This window comes from Mercenaria mercenaria, chromosome 9, assembly GCF_021730395.1.
Source record: "Mercenaria mercenaria strain notata chromosome 9, MADL_Memer_1, whole genome shotgun sequence".
Classification (NCBI taxonomy): Eukaryota; Metazoa; Mollusca; class Bivalvia; order Venerida; family Veneridae; genus Mercenaria; species Mercenaria mercenaria.
In genome coordinates, this window is record NC_069369.1 from 85,505,366 (window position 1) to 85,532,947 (window position 27,582).

At 34.2% G+C, this 27,582-nt stretch overlaps 1 protein-coding gene across 2 annotated transcripts in view; it reads right to left on the reverse strand.

Moving 5' to 3' along the window:
• Positions 1-15,580, reverse strand: part of LOC123547626 (RING finger protein 122-like) — a 30,538-nt gene extending 14,958 nt beyond the window's left edge. For both annotated transcript variants that reach the window (XM_053551933.1, XM_045334882.2), the window contains exons 1-4: positions 15,427-15,580; positions 9,894-10,020; positions 4,585-4,624; positions 3,700-3,738 (exon numbers count right to left, since the gene is read on the reverse strand). In XM_053551933.1, coding sequence (XP_053407908.1) covers positions 3,700-3,738; positions 4,585-4,624; positions 9,894-9,988 — 174 coding nt within the window. In that variant the 5' untranslated portion in view covers positions 9,989-10,020; positions 15,427-15,580. The remainder of the gene's footprint in view (positions 1-3,699; positions 3,739-4,584; positions 4,625-9,893; positions 10,021-15,426) is intronic.
• Positions 15,581-27,582: the final 12,002 nt, after the last annotated feature.

Genomic DNA, 27,582 nt, shown 5'->3' on the forward strand with positions numbered 1-27,582 from the left:
CAATATATCGATAGACGACTGAGTTACAGACTGGGCAATATATCGATAGACGACTGAGTTACAGACCGGGCAATATATTGATAGACGATTGAGTTACAGACTGGACAGGAATAAAGCCCTGTTGTAACCTCCAATTGTAACCTTGACCTCTGAGCTAGCGGTACAGGTCTCACACATGACATATCCTCTCATTTTGGGGAACATTTGTGCATAGTAATATTAAAATCCCATGATGGATGACAAAATTACAGACCAGACACGAATTCGAGATGCACGAACAAACTAATGGACGCACCCTGCAATCACTACATGCTGCCCCCAAGAGGTGGCATAAAACGCTGAATTTTCTCAATAGCTTTGATAAAGCAATGGCGTAATTGTTTATTTGCATTAGAATCAAATTTAGGCCTAAAAAAAAAATTCTTTGTTTCTGGTAACATGCTCAAAAAAATTAGGGTAGGCAGGTAGGAAATTTTTTTTGGAATTTTTTTTTATTAAGGGAGACTTTTAGGAAATTATTTTTGTGTCAAAAAATGAATACAAATAATGGGGTTATGCCTTTAGAGCATCAGGAAGTTGATTTCTAACATCACTGACCATGTTTAAAGCATAAAAAGTGCGGTTTGGCAACATTTTGTCAAAAAGTTAAAAAAATTATTATCCAAGGCCATAAAAACATTTAGGGTCGGGCCAAAAATTAAGGGTAGGTCGGGATACCGGAAACAAACAAATTTTTTTTTTATGCCTTACTTAAAAATTTCAGAACATTCATGTACTTTTTGTGACATTTTAAAGGTACTCGCTACAGTTTTTCTGGATGAGTCGATATTTACCCCAACACCGTGCCAATTTGGTTTCGATGTAGCTCACTGCAGTGTTGGTGCGGTCTTCTGTGCATGCCCGGAAGTGATTATCTAATGTCGTGTATGGCAAAAATTCGCAAATTATTGTATGTTTGCATGCATTTAATGTACAAAATGTATAATATACTGACTAAAGGTTAGGGTAAGTATCACCATGGTTACAAAATATATACATTTAAAGTACTTTTAGTTCAAATTGCTACAATCCGACATATACTGGAGTCTGTTATTTATACCAATGCTCCAACTCTGCATTGAGTCACAGCTGTTTCTAATTCCGTACCGTACCCGTACAGTACATTCGTAAACTATAGGTTTTGTTAAAAAAAAAAAGGCGGAGACTTTCATTGTTCTATGCCATCAAAATGCTTCAGAAACACCTTAAAATCCGATTATTAAGAAATATGCCGTTTGATAATTTTATATATACATTTCTAAGTCATTTGCTCAAACATTGAAAGAGTATTTCGTGCCAACCTGCATTGTATAAATGCCCGCCACACCCCACCTCGTTATAATTTGATTTAAGCGAAATCTAATATGGTGACCTATCAATTTTCTTTTTGTTTTAGATTAGGTAGACATAACCAAAGGTATGTGCACAGTTTGATTAAATTCTATTATGTGAAACTAGATAAAATAGCAGAAGTACCAACTTAAAACTGACAAAAATATGCAAAAATAGCCCTTGGGTCTGCTGAACAAGTATTCCTTTCTTTACAAAATCATGTTCTTTTGATTTCTCTGAGCATGTTTCAAATAGATATATTGTTTTCCGTTATAAAAATGCTTACCGGTAGATAATCAAATTTATGCTGATTATTGTACTTTACTGAAATATATTTTAGGATTACAGAAATTTTGAAAAAAGTTTAAAATAGCACCATATCTAGGGGCAAATTAAATTGAAACAAAGCTGGTGACCTAGTATTTTTATTTCATTTTTCAATACATCATAACATGATCTTTTAATACAAAACATTTCATCAAAATCTATTATTGAGAAAAAAATTACGAAACTGTAGCGAGCGTTCTTAAGTGTGGTCAACTGGTTATAAAACAAGTAAAAATTTACGATGGTTTAATCTTTTTTATTCAATCTTCTTTAAGACATTCATAAGAGAATTGTCTAAATATGTCAATTTTCAAAAATAAGCCTTAATTAATGTTTTAGATATTTGTGTAAAACTAAGTGTTGCGTTTGGAGATTTTTTAAGTATGAGTATCCTCTACTGATCACAGGAAATCCTCAAATGGAGTTTTGAGGTCTACAGGCCAAAGGGTTCTTAAAACCTTAAGCCTGCTACATTTCTAAAATAGACTAATCATTCATTCAATTTGGACAATACCATTTATTATTCGATTTGAAGTGGTGTTCACTGAAAATTTACTGACTGAATAGCGAACAGTGCAGACCATAATCAGTCTGAACGGACGTGCAGGCTGATCTTGGTCTGCACTGGTCGCAAAGGCAGAATCACTTGCTGCCAGCAGGCTAAAGGTTAAGTTAATTAGACAAAACCATTTTCGGTCTCAAGGTTACTATTACCTTTGACATAGCGTCTCAAGTTACTATGCCCTTTGACATAGCGTCTCAAGGTAACTATGCCCTTTGACATAGCGTCTCACGGTTACTATGCCCTTTGACATAGCGTCTCAAGGTTACTATGACCTTTGACATAGCGTCTCAAGGTAACTATGCCCTTTGACATAGCGTCTCAAGGTAACTATGACCTTTGACATAGCGTCTCACGGTTACTATGCCCTTTGACATAGCGTCTCAAGGTAACTATGACCTTTGACATAGCGTCTCACGGTTACTATGCCCTTTGACATAGCATCTCAAGGTAACTATGACCTTTGACATAGCGTCTCACGGTTACTATGCCCTTTGACATAGCGTCTCAAGGTAACTATGACCTTTGACATAGCGTCTCAAGGTAACTATGGCCTTTGACATAGCGTCTCAAGGTAACTATGACCTTTGACATAGCGTCTCACGGTTACTATGCCCTTTGACATAGCGTCTCAAGGTAACTATGACCTTTGACATAGCGTCTCACGGTTACTATGCCCTTTGACATAGCGTCTCAAGGTTACTATGCCCTTTGACATAGCGTCTCAAGGTAACTATGACCTTTGACATAGCGTCTCAAGGTAACTATGACCTTTGACATAGCGTCTCACGGTTACTATGCCCTTTGACATAGCGTCTCAAGGTTACTATGACCTTTGACATAGCGTCTCAAGGTAACTATGCCCTTTGACATAGCGTCTCAAGGTAACTATGACCTTTGACATAGCGTCTCACGGTTACTATGCCCTTTGACATAGCGTCTCAAGGTAACTATGACCTTTGACATAGCGTCTCAAGGTAACTATGCCCTTTGACATAGCGTCTCAAGGTAACTATGCCCTTTGACATAGCGTCTCACGGTTACTATGCCCTTTGACATAGCGTCTCAAGGTAACTATGCCCTTTGACATAGCGTCTCACGGTTACTATGCCCTTTGACATAGCGTCTCACGGTTACTATGCCCTTTGACATAGCGTCTCAAGGTAACTATGACCTTTGACATAGCGTCTCAAGGTAACTATGACCTTTGACATAGCGTCTCAAGGTAACTATGCCCTTTGACATAGCGTCTCAAGGTAACTATGACCTTTGACATAGCGTCTCACGGTTACTATGCCCTTTGACATAGCATACCATGCACACCTTGGATTTTCCTCCAATATTCAAAGCTGGAAAGACACCATATGACCTTGGATTGTGTTGTGTGACTTACATTCAAAACTAAACTCTATTGTTATATAACATAATTATATACTTACATCATTTCGTAAGTTTTTCTTTTTTGGAGAAAACTCAATCTGCAAAGCACAAACATGACAAACATTTATGAAACAACTTCAGTTTCTAAAATCAAAGCACACAAAAGTGCATTTAAACCATTTTAGAAATTCCTGCATATGCTTTTGCACATCCCTATACATATAGTGTACAATACTTTAACTACACTGCAATAATACCCGAAGGGCCAATAAATTAAAGGCCATGTATATTCTTCAAATTACCAATCACCAATCAACCTGGTTTCATGTAAAAAGTTTTTGATACTTCTGAAATTAATGCAGATCTTTTATGACTGACAAATTGACAGAGAGAAGCATTAACCGGCAAAATAAATGATTTACATATTCTCCATACATAATATTATGTCCAAGGTTCATGAAAAATGCTTGTGTACTTTTAAAGTTACGGTAGAATCAATCACTTCTGATGACTGATGCACAGACAGACAGACAGACAGACAAACAGAAGGGTTAAAAACATAATGTGCAAGTTCTACAAGTTTTCTTCAATCAGTCATTGATTATGTGCCAAGTTTCTATAACAACCTCTTGTACCTTTTTACATTTTCCACAGATCAAATTTTTCGTCAATTTTTTGTCAATTTATTGCCACAGCAACAATTACCATCTATCTGTGTACCAAGTTCATGAAATAATATTCTCTATTTTGAAAGAAATTGTAGGATCCCACTTTGCATGACTGATGGTTGGACTGACAGATGAATTAACCAGAGATAACTATATATCCCCTCTAGTGACACAGTGGTAATGTCTAAAATATCCACAGGTTGATTTATCTTGTTGGGATTTAGTAAAATTTCAAACTCAATTAATCCATACAAAATTTGTAATAAAGTTTCATACCCTTCTGTAGCCTCTCTCATGTCTAGCGTCCCTTTTAAGTCTGAAAATACATTGAAGGAAAATAACATTTCCACTTGATCTGTTGCCCCTAGCAACAAGGCATTACCACCTGACCTGTTGCTCCTAGCAACAACACCTGTATCGTCAACATTTAAAGTCCGAGACTTAGAATTTAAAATGCTACATTTCCATTTTTCTCTAGCATTGTCAAAATATTCATTTATTGCAAGAAATTCTTACAGAAATTTTCATTCTGCAGCTTATGGGGACTTAGCAAATTTTCAGCAGTATGAATTTCTACAGACAAAGTTTGGGCAAATTGAATATTTGCAGTAAACTGTTCTTAAGACTAAATTTCAGACTTAAAATGCTGATGAATACAGGCCCAGCACTCAAAAAACCATCACCCCTCACCAATTTTGGTCAGAAGCATCATTTGGGGTATATATGTTCCTGTGAGGAAACCATCAAGATGGCTTACAGGTCAGTGGTTCTCAAAAAAGTGTCAACACATGCCTGGAAAATGCATGGAGGGCAACTGGGGACTTCCTCCATCATCAAATGCTGGAAAAGTTGCCATATGGCCTGCTAAAAACCCACTTCTTTGTACAATATTTTGTTAACTGACAAATACATTGATGCTTTTTTTTTCTTCTCCATAAAGCAGCGTAGAACAGTATTTTATCATAGGGATAGGGTCACTTAAATACTTTTAAATATGTATGAATGTTTATCTTGTTTAATCTATACATTTTACATTCATGATTTTTGTTAATGTGGAATGCATTATTTTTTGTATGGGTATTTGTTTGTATTTTTGCAATTTATTCTGTAAAGCACTTTTAAACGTGCACATGTGCATGAAAAGAGTGCTATATAAATGTGGTATAATAATAATAATAATAATAATAATGACCTAAATTGTGTTGGTCTGACTCTAAACTCAACATAAGAGGGCTATATGAGTCCAAGTGCCCCTACTGAAGACCTATATGGGAGAGGACCTTAAAATGATGCTACAGACCAAGTTTGATGAAGATCTACTACGCTTTGCAATTGAGTTTGCCCTTTACAGATATAATGTCTCATCGAAAAGCCAATATTCAGTTACTGTACTCGCCTGTCACATTTATATTTATCTCGATCGAAATTCTGACTCCGCCCTTCAGTTAAACAGCCAAGTGACGAAACACGCTAAAATACGTTATAGAGCCATCTTATGAAATCATGCCGTGAGGTAAAAATTACAGCAGTGATATTAGTCAAATAAATGTGAATACCGGTAAGATTAAACAACTTGGTGGAAGTGAAATTAACGGCACACTTCCTCGCACAGCATTAGCGAATGTAAGTCGTATAATAAATTAGTGTCCTTTTACTTTTGACCTGACTTCACGACCTATACCTTTAACCTACCGAACCGTTCCTTTATTCCTATTTTTAGAAAACGATGATAATTCCTCGGCTTGATGTCAACATAAGTGTTCTCATCGTCTAGAAACGTGTAACGTTTCATGGAATCTAACTTATTCAGTTGCAGAACTTCTTCGTGCAGATAGTCCAGAAAATCACAAAAATTCATTTCATATAATTTGGAATACGCGCAGTCAGTTAAGCTACATTTCTGCGACCCATGATATTGATAATGGATTTTAATATCTACGATATCACTTTGACCTTCCATGGCCTCCAAACAATGAAAGTTCAACGAGTATTGAAAAAAACTGTCACCAACTAAAGGGTGGAGCCAAGATTAACATGATTGTTTAAAGGACCAATCAAATTCATTGTGGAAGATGGCACTCGGCTATTTTTGTCAACATACACCTGACAAGTTGTAGATACACTCCCAGTATTATCGATTTGATTTATTCGGAAAGGGCAAACTCAATTGCAAAGCGTAGTATCAAACACTTCAGGAGAAGAAATGTTTTAAAGGTATTTTTACTTCTAATTCTTATAGACCTTACAGAGTGCCTGCATTTTGGACAAATTTTGGATAGAACCTTGTCAAAATGCTACAAACCTAGTGTTAGGTAATTAATTCTGACCAGTACTCTCAGAGGAAAAGATTTTTAGTAAAAATGCTGACAAAGGACAACTAGCTGACACAAAACCATCTGTCTATACTAACAGCTCACCTGAACCTCTTGCACAAGTGAACTAAAAATTAAAACACACAAAAAAAAACGTCACAGTATCTGATATACTGAAAACTTTAAAACTGCAAAATCATATCTAATGGCAACAATAAAACATGTAAAAAGAATAAAAACTTTGTTAAACCTCATTATACCACTTTATGCTAAAATTCAGCACATTACTATCATACAAGATTCATATAGCACCCTTTTTTATGATAAAAACTTTCAAAGGCGCTAAATACATACAAAGCTATACACTCAGGGCACCTGTTCATCCTCTACGTACATGCACAGTGACCTAACCTGAGAGACAGAGTACGAGAAAGCTCCCGTAACAGTCTGAGAGATACAGGCCTGTATGGCTATCTTAGCCTAGCTATTTGCAAATAGAGTTTGGTTCTTTAATGTGCCCTGTGTACAGTACAGATACATGTGAAGCTGTCTTTCCTGGGAAGAACCAGTTCCCCTGGCCTCTTAGTTAGGTGGGAGACACTAAAGAGCATCTCAGAAATGTCCAGTGCCTAGACTATTCAAACCTTTGACCTTTCAATTGACCAATTGGCCACCTATCTGCATTCACAGCAAAAAGTGTAGATAACCTTTAGGACCTTTGAACAGAAATTTGAATTACATTAAATAAAAATGGAGGGCACAAATTTGATGTTATGTCTAGCTACCCATTTAAGTACCTGTTTTTGCAACCAAAGAAGGATGGACAACACAATAACATATTTCACATATGAAAAACGAAAGTCTGTGTCTCATGATCCTGAAAGTTAAATATCTATAGAGTTTCAATCTAGTATCTGCTTTAGTTTTGGAGACAGTAACTTGCATGCAAAACTTAAGCCAGTTTTTAATACCAAAAGGGAAAATAATTTTGCAAAATACATGTCAGAGTTATGGGGACTTGATGCTATGACCTAGTTTTATAAATCTGAAGAACATGCTAAGTTTTAATTGGTTTTTGAGATAGTAACTTGCATGCAAACTTTATCAGTATTTTCTAAGTCCAAAAGGGGGCATAATTTGGCCAAAATACATGTCAAGAGTTATAGGACTCAGTACTATCTGGAACAACTGATACATATTAGACCTTCCTGATACTATCACCTAGTTTTAATTAATTATAACCCCAAAGACACATGTGAAGTTTCTAATCAATTGAAGATACATGACTATAGTAACTTCCAAAAGGGGAATAATTTGCCAAAAATGCGTGTCAGAGTGTTATTGCACTTGATCCTGTGAGGTTGATTATTGACCAAGAAAATGAAAAAAATAAGTTTCAAAGCTATATGCTTTTAAATAAAAGCTATATGTACTTGCATGCAAAACTTCAACCAGGATTTTCTAAGTCCAAAAGGGGGCTTTATTTGGCCAAAATGCATGACATTGTCAGAGTTATTGGACTTGATGCTATCACCTAGTTTTATAACCCCGAAGACACAATGTTAGAGTTATTGGACTTGATGTTATCACCTAGTTTTATAACCCCGAAGACACAATGTAAAGTTTCAATTCAATATCTGCGTTAGTTTTGGAGATAGTAAATTTCCCCTGTAAAAAATGTTCTAGAACTAGTATTAAGTTCTTGAACATTCAAGAACTTCTGAAGAACTTAAAGAACTGTTCTTGAACCAGCAAAACAGTTCTTAGACTGTGGTTCTAGAACAATGATGGTTCTTGAACATTGGTTCAAAAACTGCAAAAGTTCAAGAACTTATAGAACTTTACCAGAGTTCTTGAACAGTTACTGCTGGTCTAGAACCAGAATTGTTCTTGAACACAGGTTCATTAAAAGTACTAAAATTCAAAACCTTTTTCTATTTCAGTACCAGTTCTTGAACCCAATTGTGAGTTTCTGAACTGTTTCATTCATTATACAAAAAACTTAGGTTTATTACCTTTTACAATAATGAATAAGTTCTTGAACTGTTCTTGAACATTAAAATTCATAATGTCACATGATCAGTTTCCATTATTTTGTTGCATGCTAGGAAATGTTTTGCACATGTGATTCAGCAATTTTTGAGAAGTTTGTGCAGCAAATAAGCAGGAAATATTTATTATACTACAGTAAGTAATGGTTTAAAAGAAACACGAGTATAATGAATATCAGATAAGTAATTATGGTGTTGTCATTAATTGTTCATTTTAAAAAATATAAAATCCTTTTAAAATGTCACAAGTTTTCACGACCCTGAAGCAAAGCTAGTTTCTTAATTTCAATCTTGAGATTAAATTAAATTATACATTGTTTAACTTAATGTTTTGTATTTTATGCAGCAATTGTTTACTTCTTATTATGCCCCCAATCCAACTCTAGTTTACTGTTTTACTCATGTCATTTGTTGAGGGTGTAAAATGTCTTTTACAGTGACTGAGACTAAAAACAGACCACAGTCTCTGGCCACTAACTGAACATCACTTTGACCTATAGTTGACAGATTTCATAGGATGGTCAGTCTGCTAAATAACAGTAATGTAGTTTCAAAAATATGTTGTTTGTAGCCCCTGCCAAGATCAGTTCATGAAATTTTCGACAGGGTTCTTAAATTAGTTCTTGAATTTGTTCTTGAATTTATTCTTGAATAGTCAAAGGAAGGGACTCAGTTATATCTAACTTCTGTAATCTTATCTAGAAGTTCTTGAACTGTTCAAGATCATTGCAGAATTAATACTTGAACTAGTTCTTGGATAGTTCAAGAACATTAAATTGTCATTCTAGAACTAGGAGTTCAAGAATTTGTTCTAGGTTTAGTTCTAGAAAAAGTTCTAGAACTTGGAAGTTCTAGAACGGCCATTTATTGTTCATGAACTATTCTAGAACTAGATTCAAGAACTATTTCTTGAATTCCTCGCAGGGGAACTTGCAAAACTTTAACCAGGATTTTCAAAGTCCAAAATGGAGCATAATGTGGTCAAAAAAATGTCAAAGTCATGGGACTTGACCCAGTGAGGTAACTGACCTAGGGAAAAAAAATTTCTAAGCTGTATGCCTTTAAATGATAGCTATTCATACATAGCATGCAAAACTTAAACCAAGGTGTGACGCTGATGCCGCCACTGAGGCCAAATTGAGTAGAATAGCTCAGAGTATTCTTCCAATAGTCAAGCCTAAAAGCTTATTTACTCAAAATAAGTAACTAAAGAAATACATACTTCCACATATAACAACAGAAGACTACACTGAGAAGTAACGTAAATACTCCGATACCCAACAGTGGTAGCGACACAGAGCCTGGAATGTTATCCATCGCCTCCTTCCTACATTAGCCCATCTTTACACCTGGAAATATCAACATATTAATTATTTTAATATGTAACAATAATGTGATGTTTTGCTAAAAGCATCTAATTAATAAAATGCATTGGTAAATGACTAATATGAAACCTTGATATTATTAAGCATAATATTATTTCTACACAAAGGATTTCATTTTAATTGTAGAAGAGAGCCGTAGTGGCCAATATAGCCACCCTTTGAACAAATTTATATATGGTAAAGGACCTTACAATGACGTGACAGACATCCATCAAGCAGCTCATTAGAAGAAGTGATTTAATTAGTTTTTTTTTCTCTATTCTCAGCTCTAGAGACCCCTAATAGGGGCCAAGCCCCCTCCCCCACTACCCCCCATTTGATTCCTTATAATGAAATAGGGATGTAACATTTGATCTAGTTCCACAAAGCGATTCATAAAAAGTTATTTAATAACAAGTATTTTTAGCTCTATTGGCCCAGAGTGCCACAATTTCAACAAATTTGGGAGAAGACCTTTAATACACAGATGCTACAAACCAAGTTAGATGATAATCTGAGAAGTGGTACATAAGAATTAATATAAAAAGAAACAACATATTTTCAGCCCTAAGAGGGGTCAAGCACCCCTTTTTTGAAAACATCTGAGACAGAACCTTAAAATGGTCTAGCTCAATTGCTGAGTTTACTCAGGTAGTTGTCACAACCACTTTCTCCAAAAACACTCATCTCTTTTAAAATCTCATCTATCACCACAGTACCACTATACTGTAATTTCATAGTGTGAAGCTGTTGCTACCACAACAGTATCATAGGACTGTCCTAATATACGAAGCAGATATATGCCACTTTATGACAGTGTAATGGCAGGATGGTTAACAGCCTGACAGCACATGATGGCACAATGATGAAGGACCAAAGTACATATCAAGTGTTTTCATCATTGTAGGGTTGACTCATGTGTTTTCATGTTTTATCGTATAGTGCAGCAATTTTCCTTTGATCTTTAAAGTATGTTAAACATGGTAACACACATTATTATTACAAATATGTGCTGATATTTTACAAAACTGTTACGATATATATCAACACAGAAATCTCTATGGAATTTCATTATAAAAAAACTGTTGTGATATATATCAGCACAGTAAAACTGTTTCGATATATATCGCAACACTTTTTCTCTTACCGTGGCCAGGTCCTATCAAGGGAGTATAAATTTTTCCTTTCAATTTACAGTTCACAGAGAAAGAATTAGATCTATCACAAACACCTACATTCATAAAGTAAAAGCACAAATAAACTAGAATATTTCAAAGACTCGGTAGTTATTGTCAAGTTCAGAAATACATCAACTGAGTTTTTCCAAATGTTTCTTTTTCTTTGTTTCTTTTACAAACAAAACAACAAGTTTTACAATAATATTATGTTTGGCCAATGAAATGCAATGATTTCAAACCGATGCAGAAATCTGTTGGATACGTTTATCTGGGGAACACATTTTCTAAAACAGAAGTTTCAGTCAGCGAGGCACCGAAAGGGAATCAAACGTGTTAAAATAATAATTAAAAAATTTAAATGAAAATAATATATAAATTTAAATGATAAAACTATGCGATAAAACAGTTATAATAATTATTATGTAATGCTCGTGTGTTACGAGGATATATCAGAGCTAGGGGTACATCTCGGTATTTTTCTTTGCACATATCTGTCTCGGCCTACCGGCCACAACGATGTGTGCAGAGAAAAATACCCTCGATGTACCCCTAGCTCTGATATATCCTGGTAACACACTCTCACGCATACTATAACTTTTACATAACATCTGCAGAATGCCGAGGGGTTGGTTTGTGCCCGAGCCAGGTAGGGCGATTCAAGGGATTCTGAAGATGTTATAACATGGAATGAACATGCGTTAACAATATTCTAGCATAAAACTGGTAAAAAATGATAAATGATTATGAATACATTGTCACTCAACATCATTAAATTTCCATGAAATGCGCAGGAATTTTCTTTTGAATTATCCGTTTTGGGGCTGTAATACATTTACACTTTGCCATGGAAAGCACATATATAAACAAGAGGGCCATGAAGGCCCTGTATCGCTCACCTGACCTATTGGCCTAAAGATCATCAAGATAGTTTCATTAAGATATGGTCATAAATGTGGCCTCAAAACTGTTAACTAACTTTTCCTTTGATTTGACCCGGGACCTAGTTTTTGACCCCACATGACCCAGATTTGAAATTGACCTAAAGATCATCAAGATTAACATTCTGACTAAGTTTCATGAAGATACAGTCATAAATGTGACCTCTAGAGTGTTAACAAGCTTTTCCTTTGATTTGACCCGGTGACCTAGTTTTTGACTCCACCTGACCCAGATTTGAACCTGACCTATAGATCATCAAGTTTAACATTCTGACCAAGTTTCATTAAGACATGGTCATAAATGTGGCCTCTAGAGTGTTAACTAGTTTTTCCTTTGATTTGACATGGTGACCTAGTTTTTGACCCTACATGACCCAGATTCAAACTGCATTTTAGATAATCATGATTAACATACTAACTAAGTTTCATGAAGATACAGTCATAAATATGGCCTCTACAGTGTTAACATGCTTTTCCTTTGATTTGAGCTGGTGACCTAGTTTTTGACCCCAGATGAACCATTATCGAAACCATGCAAGATTTTATTAAGGGTAACATTCTGACCAAGTTTCATTAAGATCGGGCCAAAATTGTGACCTCTAGAGTGTTAACAAGCTTTTCCTTTGATTTGACCTGGTGACCTAGTTTTTAACCCCCGATGACCCAATATGTAATTTGTCCAAGATTTTATTGAGAGTAACATTCTGACCAAGTTTCATTAAGATTGGGTCAAAATTGTGACCTCTAGAGTGTTAACAAGCTTTTCCTTTGATTTGACCTGGTGACCTAGTTTTTAACCCCCGATGACCCAATATGTAATTTGTCCAAGATTTTATTGAGAGTAACATTCTGACCAAGTTTCATTAAGATTGGGTCAAAATTGTGACGTCTAGAGTGTTAACAAGCTTTTCCTTTGATTTGACCTGGTGACCTAGTTTTTAACCCCCGATGACCCAATATGTAATCTGTCCAAGATTTTATTGAGAGTAACATTCTGACCAAGTTTCATTAAGATTGGGTCAAAATTGTGACCTCTAGAGTGTTAACAAGCTTTTCCTTTGATTTGACCTGGTGACCTAGTTTTTAACCCCCGATGACCCAATATGTAATTCGTCCAAGATTTTATTGAGGGTAACAATCTGACCAAGTTTCATTAACATTGGGCCAAAATTGTGACCTCTACAGTGTTAACAAGCTTTTCCTTTGATTTGACCTGGTGACCTAGTTTTTGACCCCATAAGACCCAACATCGAACTCGTCCAAGATTTTATTGAGGGTAACATTCTGACCAAGTTTCATAAAGATTAGGCTAAAATTGTGACCTCTAGAGTGTTAACAGTCAAATTGTTGACGACGACCGACGACGACGGACAACGGACACAGGGCTATCACAAAAGCTCACCTTGAGCACTTCCTGCTCAGGTGAGCTAAAAAGGTGTTTTAACAGCACCAGAGTGCAAGAATCTCTCTGTTAACACAATTTTCCTCTCCTGGTAAAACACCCCCGAAAAGAGACAAGAACAGCCAGGGATTTTTCTTTCTGTTTTGGGAACATAGCCTATACCCCCAATATTGGGAATTCTGACATGTAAATGTTCCATCAATATAGTAAGGATGTGTTTAAGCCCTTTCTCATACACTTGTTTCACATTGTACAACCTCTTTAACATACTGCCATTACAAAATTGTTCATAATTTGGTCAGTGTTTTTGCAATTTTGATGAAATTTTTTTCAGAATGTAGATTGGGAATTTTTGCACTAATTTTGGGAAAAATACATACTTTTTGGCATTGGGAATATAGCCGAATAACAGCTATAAAAATAGCAGCTATAAAAACGGCCGAAAAAAAACCCTGACAGCAGTTTTATGCTAGAATGTACCCATCAGGATGATCAGGTAATCATTATAATTTTTGGATGGTCAAGGGCATCCCTCGCATAGAGGAATGGAAACTATGAAACATCAAATTCAAATTTAAAAATAAGTCATCTGGATAAGCCAAATAAGTAAGGATAACTTAACTCATTGTCATCATGCCACTACTCCATCACTGGCAGTATCTCTATTTTAGAATTCAAATTCTTGGAGTATGAACCTCTGTGGGACATTCCAAGGTGTTCATTTATATCTACTCGCAAGTTATTTACATTGGGTGCCAAATGTTACAGACTGGAAACACTTCAGGCTTGACTGGGAATTGAACCTTGGACCTCTCACACCTGAGGCTGACACTCTAGCTACCACACTGCTAGCTCAAAAGTGCACCCTTGTACTCTACCAGGGCCTCCTCTGCCATTTGCCAATGTAGCCAAATGCTACAAATTCAAAGAACTGGCTACAAATTTTTGAAAGTGGCGACAAGAATTTTATAAAAATGTGGCCAAATTTCAGCAATGCAGCTTCAATTTGGCAGTTTCTCTCAAAAGATGGCTACAACTTTCTGAGGCCCAGTGGAGGCCCTGCTCTACCCTACTACATTACCGTCAAGTCATCACCATCATGCCATCATTATTACTGTCATAAACACACTATGTAGTGTATTATATGTATGTCATTTCCCTTTTACTTTTGTACTTATTTTTTTACAGGTTTGTGCTTATATATGCTATGTATGTAAGTTTCTTTTTAATCATGTAACCATGCCATTCTTAATTGCTGCAATGAAATTTATGTTTTAATATGCTTAACTTTCGCTTAAATATCTTTCTTTTTAGTTGCTTTATTTTTGTTAATTTCTGTTTTCTTTGTTTGTTGAGATCAGATAATAGCTAATGTTCTTCGTTATACTTTAAATTATCTGACGTAAAATAAAAGATTCTTGCATGTATCTTGTCAAAGAACTTGACTGTATACTAAGCTATAGCATTGGATAACATATAGCTTTTAATTATAATACTGATGTAGTTACTTTCACCTTTGCATCAACAGTTGTATTAATCAGGAGTTTAACTTCATTTTAGACACTGTTGCCAAAATATAATGCCACTGACACACATGACTGAGACAATCCACAATCAGCTGATCTTGACAAGAGATATTGAGGTGTCTGTCAGTACTGAACGAAATGAGATTTACACTTATAAAATCAAATCAAGACACACAAGGATTATTTTTACAATAAAACACAAATATTAAGCTTAAGTCAGTTGTAGGACACTTTGATCCCCTGCAAATTGTAAATTGTATCCACACTTTTACAGTAGTCGATAACTACTACACTAAGAAGTAAAATAAAACTCCTCTGTAATTTCGGAAGCAAAGCGTGACACTTACCAAACAGGTGATCTACAGCTGTATTATTAACAAGGAAAGTCTTCTATGTATATTTCACATAACAAATCCACATACCAACAATGAATATTTCACTCTAAACGAAAATTACGTAGATCTTTTTCAACTGTCGCAAAACTAGGACTAGGTCACTAGAACAACTAGAGTAAACTGGGTGAGCGGAAGCTGGTTTCGGACGGAGACTTTATCGTGATATAAACTGGCTCCAATTACTAGAATCAAAATATAAAAGAAAATATAGGCTAACTGAGAAATACATCGTAGTCTAGCAGCTATAGGTTTAGACTGAAATAAACTTGCGTTTATCAATATGTCAAAAATATATCGAGAAACGTGCATGCACGAGATTCTGCAGCGACTTTTACGTCAGCGAAAGAAGGTCATTCTGCACAATCAGTGCTGATTATTTGGCAAATGCGCAAGCCATGCATGTGAACCACAGGAGTCTGAAATTCTAGTATTGTAGCTTTTAAGAATTATACAGCTATGTTAGACATGCAAACGTCAGTAAGAGCCAAGTGATCTGGTTTGCAGTAGAGACAGTGTACTGTTGTTTGTTGATGCTTTAAACCTAGTTTGTTCATGTTTTTAACTTAGTCTTCTATGTGCTTTAAAACTAGTCTTTTATGTGCTTTCTTTTATATGATCTAGAGGAATGTGCTAAGGGCTACATCAACCTTAGTAAATTTGCTGCTAGCATTCACTAAATCTTACATGAAATGCCTTTAAAATCATTTCCCTTTTACTTATGTACTTGTTTTTTTTAGCTCACCTGTCACATAGTGACAAGGTGAGCTTTTGTGATCACCCTTCGTCCGTCGTCAGTCCGTGCGTCCGTGCGTGCGTCAACAATTTCTTGTCTGCACGATAGTGGTTTCATTTATGATTTTATTTTAACCAAACTTGCACACAACTTGTATCACCATCAGATCTCGGTTCCTTTCTTGAACTGTCCAGATCCCATTATGGGTTCCAGAGTTATGGCCCCTGAAAGGGCCAAAATGAGCTATTTTATGATTTGAGCTTTATTTATGATTTGATTTTTACCAAACTTGCACACAACTTGTATCACCATAAGATCTTGGTTCCTTTCTGGAACTGGCCAGATTCCATTATGGGTTCCAGAGTTATGGCCCCTGAAAGGCCCCAAATTAGCTATTTTGAGCTTGTCTGCTCAATAGTAGCTTTATTTATGACTTGATTTTTACCAAACTTACACACAACTTGTATCACCATAAGATCTTGGTTCCTTTCTGGAACTGGCCAGATTCCTTTATGGGTTCCAGAGTTATGGCCCCTGAAAGGCCCAAAATTAGCTATTTTGACCTTGTTTGCAAAATAGCAGCTTTATTTATGATTTGATTTTTACCAAACTTGCACACAACCTGTATCACCATAAGATTTTGGTTCCTTTCTGGAACTGGCAAGATTCCTTTATGGGTTCCAGAGTTATGGCCCCTGAAGGGTTCAAAATTAACTATTTTGACCTTGTCTGCACAATAGCAGCTTCATTTATGATTTGATTTTAACCAAACTTGCACAAAAACTTGTGTCACCATAAGGTCTTGGTTCCTTTCTTGAACTGGCCAGATCCCATAATGGGTTCCAGAGTTATGGCCCCTGATAGGGCCGGAATTAGCTATTTTGACATTGTCTGCACAATAGCAGCTTCATTCATGATTTGAATTTAACCAAACTTGCACACAACTTGTATCACCATAAGATCTCGATTCTTTTTTATACACCCGCAGGGACGTATTATGTTATCGCCTCGGTGTCCGTCTGTCTGTCTGTGGTTGGTAAGCAATTTCCCTTCCGCTACGTAACTCTTGAACCCCTTGATGGATTTCAGAGAAACCTGACACAAATGTTCACTCATTGAAGGATGTGCAGAGCACATGTTTCGGATGGCTAAATTCAATGTCAAGGTCACACTTAGGGGTCAAAGGTCGTATGACTTTGTTTTATGTGAATATTGCTCTGCATTTGCGTTGCATTGCAGTGTTCTTGTTTTTATTTGGCAGATCCTACTTTTGTTTGCTTACAATATTTTTTATTACTTCCCTTTTATGTTACTATAAATACCTTATTTAGTAACTTTTTTATTATTGGCCGTAGGGAAAAACTGAGACCACTTTTCTGTGGTACAACATGAATGGACCCTCCAATTTTTAGGTGTATTTTGACATATCTGTACCTTGTAAGAATTTTTTCTTTTTGTTTTTGGTTAAAGCAATGGTACTCAGGTGAGCGATATAGGGCCATCATGGCCCTCTTGTTACAGGTTTGTGCTTATATGTGCTATGTATGTAAGTTTCTTTTTTAATTATATAACCATGCCATTCTTAACTGCTGTCATTTAATTTATGTTTTAATATGCCTTAACTTTCGCTTATCTTTCTTTTTAGCCGCTTTATTTTTGTTAATTTCTGTTTTTTATTTGTTTGTCGGGAAATAGCTCATGAGCTAATGTTTTTTGTTATACTTTATCCGACGTAAAATAAAGATTCTTGTATCTTGTATCTTGTTTATTTTATAAATGTTTAAGATATACGTCTGGAGTTTCAGACTCGTGTGTAAAAAAATTAAAAGACTATCGTGCTATGGTTAAAAACAAAAGAACTACATTAAAAATGGGGTACGCGTGATCCAGTTTAGTTTAATAATATTTTATTGCATGTAATATATACAATGGGATTGGGCACAAGTTATATCAACATTATTAAAACCCTCTCCCAGAAAATTAACAAAACGATGGCAACTGCAAGAAAATACATGTAGTTACAAAATCAAAAGTATACATTGTATAATTTAAATAAACAAAAAAAAAACAAAAAAAAAACGGTTGTCAATAATTACTGAAAGTAAAGGATTATTTATAGTGGGTGTGGACATTCTAGAAAACATCATACTCAGATAATAATAAAGTATACAGTTTTCTTAAAAGCGTTTTGAACTCTTCAAAAAACGATGCACTGTTTGAAAGATATATGAGTTTTCCTCAAGAGAGAGAGTTTCACAACCGAACAATAACAAATCAAGTGATATATCATACATAGACAAACTTCTCATGAGAGTAAATCTTTCATCATCATACAAACAACATTCAAAGAAATAATGACAAGCATTTTCACAAGGATTACCACATATGCACGACGGATCGTCTATAATATTGACTCTATATAAATCATAATTTAAACTACTACAATGATGTCTTAAACGTGTATGCCATATGTTACTTTTCCTTTCTCCAGTAAGATAAAATGGAGGTACATCATTTTTAACAGTATTAATAGAAGTTTTAAAGGAAGATAAGGTAGGTTTGCGTCTACAATCAATTTCTAAATTATTCCATAGCCTAACTGAAGACGGTATAAAGGATTTATTACTTAATGTCAGTCTGTTATTCGGTAAAATATAATCTTCGCTATTTCTTAAGGGATAAGCAACAGAATCCCTTACTTGACTAGGGAGTAATTCTATTAAATAGGTGGGTACAAGGTTGTTATGCATCTTATAGAAAGTACAAAGTTTACGCTTTTCTCGTCTAACAGAAAGTGGCTCAAAGCCTGATTCAAAATAAAGTGCATCTTTCCTACAAAATATTGGCAAACCACATGCAATTCTAGCCATTTCTAACTGAACTGATTCTAGTAAGTTACTACTTTCGAGAGAGCAGCCATCCCATACCTCTGAAGCATACTCTAAAACCGGAAGAATAAAACAATTATACAATCTAAGAAGAGTTTTTCTATTTAAAATATATTTTAACTTTCTTAAGACACCCACTTTCTTCATGCAAGATGTATAGATATTTTCAACATGACAAGCCCACTTTGCATCGGATGAGATTGTGACTCCAAGATGTTTGTGATGGTCTGTTGCGCTGAGTTCAATATTACCAAATTTGAGCGAAATATTTTGTCTTTGCATGGAATTTGTTATGAACAGCATTTCTGTTTTATTAGGATTAAAATTTGTCAACCAGCTGTCTGACCATATTTTAAGTTTCTGTAAATCTGAATTAATATTTTCTTGAATATCAGCTGATGAAGTGGAAGTAGTAAGACAAGGAAGTATCGTCAGCAAACAACCTAGTTAGACTTTGGATATCATCAGCAATATCATTCATGAAAATTAAAAACAAAAGAGGTCCAAGCACTGATCCTTGAGGGACTCCAGCATTTATTTTACCTACGGATGATGTCATATTATTTAGTAATACACATTGCTCCCTATTAGAAATATAATCACGTAACCAGTTAAATAAATTTCCACTGAGTCCATATGCTTTCAGTTTTGTCATTAATCCACGATGCCAAACTCTATCAAAAGCCTTTGATATGTCACAAAATATTAAACATGTATGTTCTCTCTTTTCAAGAGACTGACAAATATTATCATAAATTTCAATAAGCTGATATACTGTGCTGTGAGATGGCATAAATCCTGACTGGTATTTGTAAAATAAATCGTTTCTTACAAAATAATTGTGTAAATGTTTGAATATTACTCTTTCAAACACTTTTCCAACGCAAGATAGAAGTGAAATTGGCCGGTAATTGGTAACATCATGTCTATCGCCTTTTTTGTAAAGAGGTAAAACTATAGATTCTTTCCACTGTTTTGGAAACATTTGTGTTTGTAATGAAAAATTGAACAATATATTAAGGGGTTTGCATACTGTAAATTTAGTGCCTCTTAACATTTGGTGACTAATCGTATCCTTTCCTGAGGCCTTTCCTAGCTTTAAGTTTTTCAAAACATCACATATTTCGTCAGATGAAACCTCTAAATCACTAAATGTAGCATTTGTTCTCTTTTCAAAAACTGGAACATTTTTATCATTATCGTTAATAGTAGAAATAGAACAAAAATAATTGTTTAACAATGATGCTTTACACTTATCATCAACTATAACCTCTGAACTGTTGCTGTCAATTAGAGGAGGTATACGGCCTGTTTTACCAGAGGTTTTTGTTAATTTACCTATAAGTTTCCAATATGACCTTGGATCATTTGTCATAAAATTGTCAATAATTCCGTTAACATTTTCAAAAAAGTTTTGTCTAGCATACTGTTTCATATTGTTTACTTTATTTCTCTGATTTTTAAAAATAAGAATGTCATTTGGTGATTGAGAATGTCTGGCTTTTTTATGGAGTTTATTTCGCGTGATCCAGTCCCTCAGCAAATAGACTAAGACAGCATGGTCTGGATTGAACATTTCTTGGGAGGGTATGTCCTTTGCGGAAAGAAATTATTTGTGTAGATCTAGCATTGTGAGCGCGAATGTGGAATTTGGTTGTGATCTACATGGATTAGGTTATATTTGATTCTGTAAAATATAACCAGAGTGGTCTGGTGTAGGCGGCGGTTTATGGTTTGCAAGTTTAGGGTATTTATCAAGTGTATTTTCCTGGATTTTTTAAAAGCTTAGTGAAGTCGACAATCGGAGATCAACAATATTCAGGCCGTATATCTTCTGTTAATTACTCGAGTCTCCAGTCATAGACCAACATTCAAGATTGTTCCGATCCTATATCGACAATCAGCGTAGGCCTAGACCCCAGACTGCAATCGTAGATCAACATTTAAAGATGTATATTTAATGTAGACCAAGGTCTGCGACCGTAGATCAACATTAAAAAATCCAGGCTGTAGGTCAACATTAGAAAATGTAAAGATTGCGACTAAACATTTAAAAATATACAGGTAGAGCTCAACATTCAGTGAAGACATAGGTCTGCAATTATAGTTCTACATTAAAAAGACATAAGCCAGTTCGCAGATCAACATTCAGAAATTCAGATATGTTCAGGCCCCATGTTCACAAAACAGTTTCAGTCTCCGCCGAGTTTGATAACGAAGCTCTATTTGCCATTTACATCTAAACTGCATGTTTAAAATTATGTTAAGTTAATGACTATTTTCAAAGACTATTCGTCTCAGTTGGAATTTTGTCTTGAAATTCTAGAGAAATTTGCAATTAAAATTTCAATCTCAAACTCAGTTGAGTCTGAAAAAAAATGTTTTGTGAACGTTGGACTGCAGAGCATAGAGCAACATTCAACTAATATTTTGATTATTCAGAATTTGATTGTTGCCACAGGTATGAAGTCAGAATAACTCGTAGATCAACATTCTAAATTCTAAAGGTTGCAGACCGAAATTCAATGTAGCTCCCGGGTGTGCATTCAAAAATGTACAGGTCGTAGAGCAACAATCAATGAAGACCCAGGTCTGCAATAGTAGATTACCATTCAAAAGGTTAAGGTCACAGATCAACAGTGACCCTGCCAACTATCGGCCGATATCGCTAACTACAAATATAGTATGCAGCAAGATTATCGAGCACATCCTTCACAGCCAGATTATGACCCACCTCGATAAACATAAGATACTGTCGGACCAACAGCACGGCTTCAGAAAGAGGAGGTCTACTGAGAGTCAGCTTATCCTACGATACACGACCTAGCCGCAGGTCTGGAAGAGATGGAACAAATCGACGCAGTCTTAGTCGATTTCAGCAAGGTATTCGATAAGGTTCCCCATGAGCGACTTGCCAGCAAGCTAGAGTACTACGGCATCAGGGGCAACTTTCTGCAGTGGATACGCAGTTTCCTGGCCAACCGTACACAGCAGTAGTATTAGAATTACCGAAGCGAGCTCAATCTGACCCCCCTGACCTTTTGACCCTTGGTCCGGACTGACCAATGCCGGACAATTTAAAATCCACAGGTTTTAAACCAAGTAATTAACCCAACCCTAAACTTATAATACTAACTCGCGAAGCCGAAACCTTCAGGGTCTTTGACCCAGTCAGACCTACAGTCTTCGGTTGCACCCGGTACACTTGTACCCTCAAAATCTAACGACACCGGTGTCATTTTCTTTAACAAGTTTATCAATTAATATCGTTTGTGAAGCGACGAGTTTAAACAAATATTGACTCAATGTAAAGCGACACCGGTGCCGCTTTATTGGATTTATTTTCATTCATAAAACCGATATGTTTACATTTGTAGTACAATTCGTTTAAACTTCCTTGTGATCGATTTACGTTTTACAGCTGATTTAATATAAATGTCAAAGGTAAATCAAGTGCATTTTTTAAAAATGATAATGCGGGAAACCACAAATTCAACCAATCAAAAGCCTGCCATTTTTCTGCCACGAAGGCAGCAAACTGTCATTTGCTTTTACTTTGGCCGAATCTTTGGCAGAACTTTGGCAGATTATATTTATTAATAAAATGTAAGGTATTTGATCTTATTTTCAATTAGTAAGTATATTATCAGGGTACACATAGTAATTAAAACTTTAATTAAGCTTTTAATCCAAAAGTCTGCTTCTACCAGAGGATATAGGTTCATCCGATATGTAGAATCTAATGTAACTACCTATCAAAAGCATAAATGTTAATTCTGTAGATGCTGAATCCTCATACGGGTGAATATCAAACATTGTTCCTTGTTTTAGATAAATTTTAATTTTTTTCTTATACATAGATATTAACCGATCAGTGTCAAAGTCCTCAGCTGCCTCAGCTGTTATATTTACATTATCAAATATATCAAATAAAACATCATCCTGAGGCCTATCATTCCGCCACCTAAATATAAAATGTGATATTGGGCTTTTAGTCGGTTTATACGGTTCACTTAAAGAGCTCACACCCTTTAATAAAAATTTAATATCTATTATATAAGTTTCGGTTTTTCTGACTTTAAACACACCACTCAAAAGCATATCTAGTACATCTATTTTATATTCTTGGTTTGTGTTTATAAAATCTTTATAATCTACGAAAATTCCAGGTCTTATTTCAAATATATTTAAATAGTTCAGATCGGCCATATTTTTATATGTTGAATGTATCCAGGCACCACGACGGTCAAAATACTTTTTCATTTGTATGTATAATCAAAAGGATGATTATAATAGTATTCAAAGAGAAACACTTCATGTCTCACTTCCTCTACCCTTTTTTCTATTTTCCTGTCTTTCTTTTTAAGTTTAAGAATTATTTCAGCTAAATCATCAAGTCGTTTTGTTGTAGCAACTTCAGAAGCTGATAGATTGTCAACAGTATTCTTTGTTCTAGCTAATTGTGTTTCTTGTTTTAAGAAAACATTTTTTACTTTTGTAATTTCTTGGGTATTAGTGGTAATTTCTTCGACATTAGCGGTTATTGCTTTAGTATAAGCAGTAATTACTTGGGTATTAGCAGTGATTGATTCTCCTTGTTTATCTGATATTTTAACTACAGAGTCCAAATCATTTATTATTTTTTTAATTTGATCATTAACATCTTTTTGTAATAAACCTTTAAGTTTACTTAACTCTTCGTACTTTATATTGTGATGTGCATCAACATTATTAATCATGTTTACAAGTTGTTTTCTCAAATTTTCTAGCTGATTATTAATTATGTTAATTGCTTCAGTATTAGCAGTAATTAACTCTCCTTGTGTAACTGATTTTTCAACTACAAAGTCCAGTTCATTTTTATGTTCTTCAACTTTAGCATTAAATTCATTAATATCATCTTGTAATTTTTTTGTAATATTACTTAAGTCTGCATACTTTAAATTATGACGGTTGTCAACAATACTAATCCAATTTCGAATTTGTTTTTTAAAGTCATCTATTTTAGAATTAATTTCTTTTTTAAAGTCCTCTAATGCCGTATCATGGTCATCACCTCTTTGTGAAGCTGCCTTTTCCAAATCAGATTTATATTCTGCAAGTTTATTTGAAATTAATTCTAATAAATCTTTATGCTTATTTTCAGTTTCAGTATTTAGTTTATTTATTTCTGTTTTGATTTCTAACTGATACATATTTTGTAACTTTTTCTCAGCTTCAATAATCTTGTCTTTTAGTTCTTCATGTTTAATCATACTATCTTTTAATTCTTGAATTTGGGTGAATAAAATGTTTAAATTAACTCGAAATACTTCTTTTATGTTGTCATCTGTCAAATCAGATTTCTCTTCAAGTTCTTTAATAGAATCAGTCATAGCTTTCATTTCTTCTTCAATTTTACCTTGTAATTCAACTATTAATAATGAATTCTTTTTAAAATCTTTTGTTAATTCTTCAATATTCTTTACTTCTACTTCTAGTGTTTGTTTTATAGATTTGATATCTTCAAGATTATAGTCATCTATTACACTTTGAACTTTTTTAAACATAAATCGTCTTGAAACTGCATCGTTGGGTTTATCTGGATTTCCTAGGTTGATTATTTCATTACCTCCCATATCTAATGCTCTGTTCATTGTGTTATCAAGTTCCTTATTTCTGTGAAGATACGATTCCGTTTCCTTTTTAAGCTTTTTGAATTGTTTTTTAGTAGCATAATCACTTAAATCAATATCAAATTTAACTTTACTTATACTGTCAGATTCACTTATTTGTTTTACGTCATTAAAAACTCCCATTATATAATTATTATATATTACCAGTAAAGTTTTTTTTTAAAAACTTCCTTGGTTTGTCAATATATAAGAAATCATGTTTTTGATTTGTTACATTAGCAAAAGTATCACGATCTATATTTTGTTCATTACAAATCCTATTATTTTCCATTTTATCTGGATATTTAAATAAAATATAATGTGAACAGTTAATTCGAATATCTTTTGGTGTTTTATAGTAAGACTGACTTAAATAAATAACACAACAGTTTTTGTGACGTCCTTGAATAAAGTATTTTGTTATTTCATTTTGAACTTTTTTATCTTCACATACAAAATCATCAAATATTACTACTTTTTGTTTTTCTGATTCAAGATTTTCACAAGGTTCAATTTGGTTGGGATCAGCTGAATATTCAAGTATTTCATTTGGATCTACTTTAATTTTTTTGCAATTTGACTTAAGTTGTTAATTAAATCTTGATATTTAGATTGTTCTAAGTTTTTAGCATATAAGTATAATTTATCATAATATTTAAGAGGTTTTCGAAGTATATGCATTAATGTATTTGTTTTTCCAGATCCAGAAGATCCACATATTAACATTCTAAAACATGAATCTGGCATTAAAGGATAAAATTGTTTAAAGTTATTGGATTTATCACTTTTTGTATCATAATTTGGAATTTCCATTTATATAATATTACATTATTTTACAATATCTTACATTATCTTACATTATTTTACATTATTTTACATTATCTTACATTATTATATAAATGCAATCAAAACTTAATGAAATGATAATAAGAAAAAAAATTAGTTGGGCAAAAGATGAGAAATCTTAGAGAAGAAATAATGAGAGAAAAAATAAGAAAAGCTACAAATCGGGATATGTACACTGAAATTTATAAACCAATTACTGAAAAAATAGAAAGTCAAAAAGAACAATTATCAAGTCAGTTAAAAGCATTACCTGGAATAAAACAACAATTAGCATTACTTCCAAAACAGTTTGCTGATAAGATACATGAAATAGAAAATCTAGAAATGGTGGAAGAGCCATCGGAAAAACCAACACGATTATTACCGCCGGAAGATGATATGGGTTTGGAAGAGCTATTCCGAGAACCAACACGATTATTACCGCCGAAAGATCATATGGTTTTGGATGATGAAGATGGTGAGCTTGAAGACACCAAAAAACCTCCCGAAGAATTAACAGAAGAATTTATAGCAAATTTAGATATAAATATCGATAAAGATATAATATCAGAATATGGATTGCCTACATTAACAGAGTTAGTAATAAACAAAAATAAAGATGATTGGATAAAAACAAGAAAAGAGGTTACCGAAAAATTAAAGGCCTTTACTCGTGATATAAATAAATATAGTAAAGAAAAACCAGATGAAATAATTGAATTTACAAATGCAGAACCTACGGCTGCAGGTGAGTATGTTTCGGAGTTAGAATTACATAGAGAAAATTTTAAAAGATACAATGAACGCTTATTAAAAATTATTAAAGACTCAAAGGTATTTGGAAGGGGAATAAAATATCATAACCCATATAAAGTTTCACCAAATGGACAATATGGTAATTTAATTATTAACTTAAGGAGGTAGGTTACCTTCATATTTGTATGTGCGCATGTCCAACCGGAAGCTAACGTGACGATTTACGACGACGTTTACGACAAACTAAATGTGTTTGTATATTCATTCTTCTGAAAACAAATCTTGAACTTGCCTTCGATCTGATGCTTTATGGTATAATAATGCAGAAATAATGAATAAATTGCCGCAGAAACGCTTCAAAACAATTTTGCCTTAAAATGACGTCATTGACGTCATGACGTTACGTGTCAGTTACCGCGCAAAATTAATAGCTTTTATCTTGAAAGTACGTAATTCTGTACATTTTCTTTATTTTTACTATTTTCAAATAACCATTATTTGCTGAAATATTTTTATGAGTCTTTTGCTCTGAATAATAATCAATATTTTGCTTCTTTTGTGTAGTTATATTGAAATATTATGCGGAATGTAAGAAAATGGATGATGGCAACCAATGTTATTTGGAATATAGTTGGGTGAAAGATTACTTGTACCGGCCATTTTCAAATAAAAAGTCTAGCAGTTTGATTTGTAATACCTATTTTTCAGGTTCCGTTGATAATTTGTTACTTTTATACTAAAACTAAAATCTAAAATTGTTCAAATTTCAGTAGAAAATTGTGGTTTCTTGAATTGAATTGATGTTACCATGGAAACGAAGCCCGTGACCTATGTATCTAAATGTAAAATTCAAAAGCGTTGACACTGGTCTATTTAAGAAACACAGCTTCGGCTTTTTATTTTCATTTCAACAATATCCATGAGAATAATAGCAGCACGCTGAACGATTTTTCCATGAAAAATGGCAGACGAGGTGTACTGCTGTACGTATTCCAAGCTGTGAAATTTGTTTGAATAAATGCAAATAACACGAAAATGTCACCTACGTTAGAAATAATATGTTTTAAAGCTACATCAACTAGAAAGATAATCTTATTCAATATGTTTTTAAAGAATTTACGACAAACAGCAAGATATAAGCTATTTTAAACATCTCTGTTGCCATGGTTACTTTAAAATTTAAGAAAAATAGGGTACCATGTAAAGTGCTTGGTATTTTGCTAATAATATTACCCAAATATTTTATGTTGGT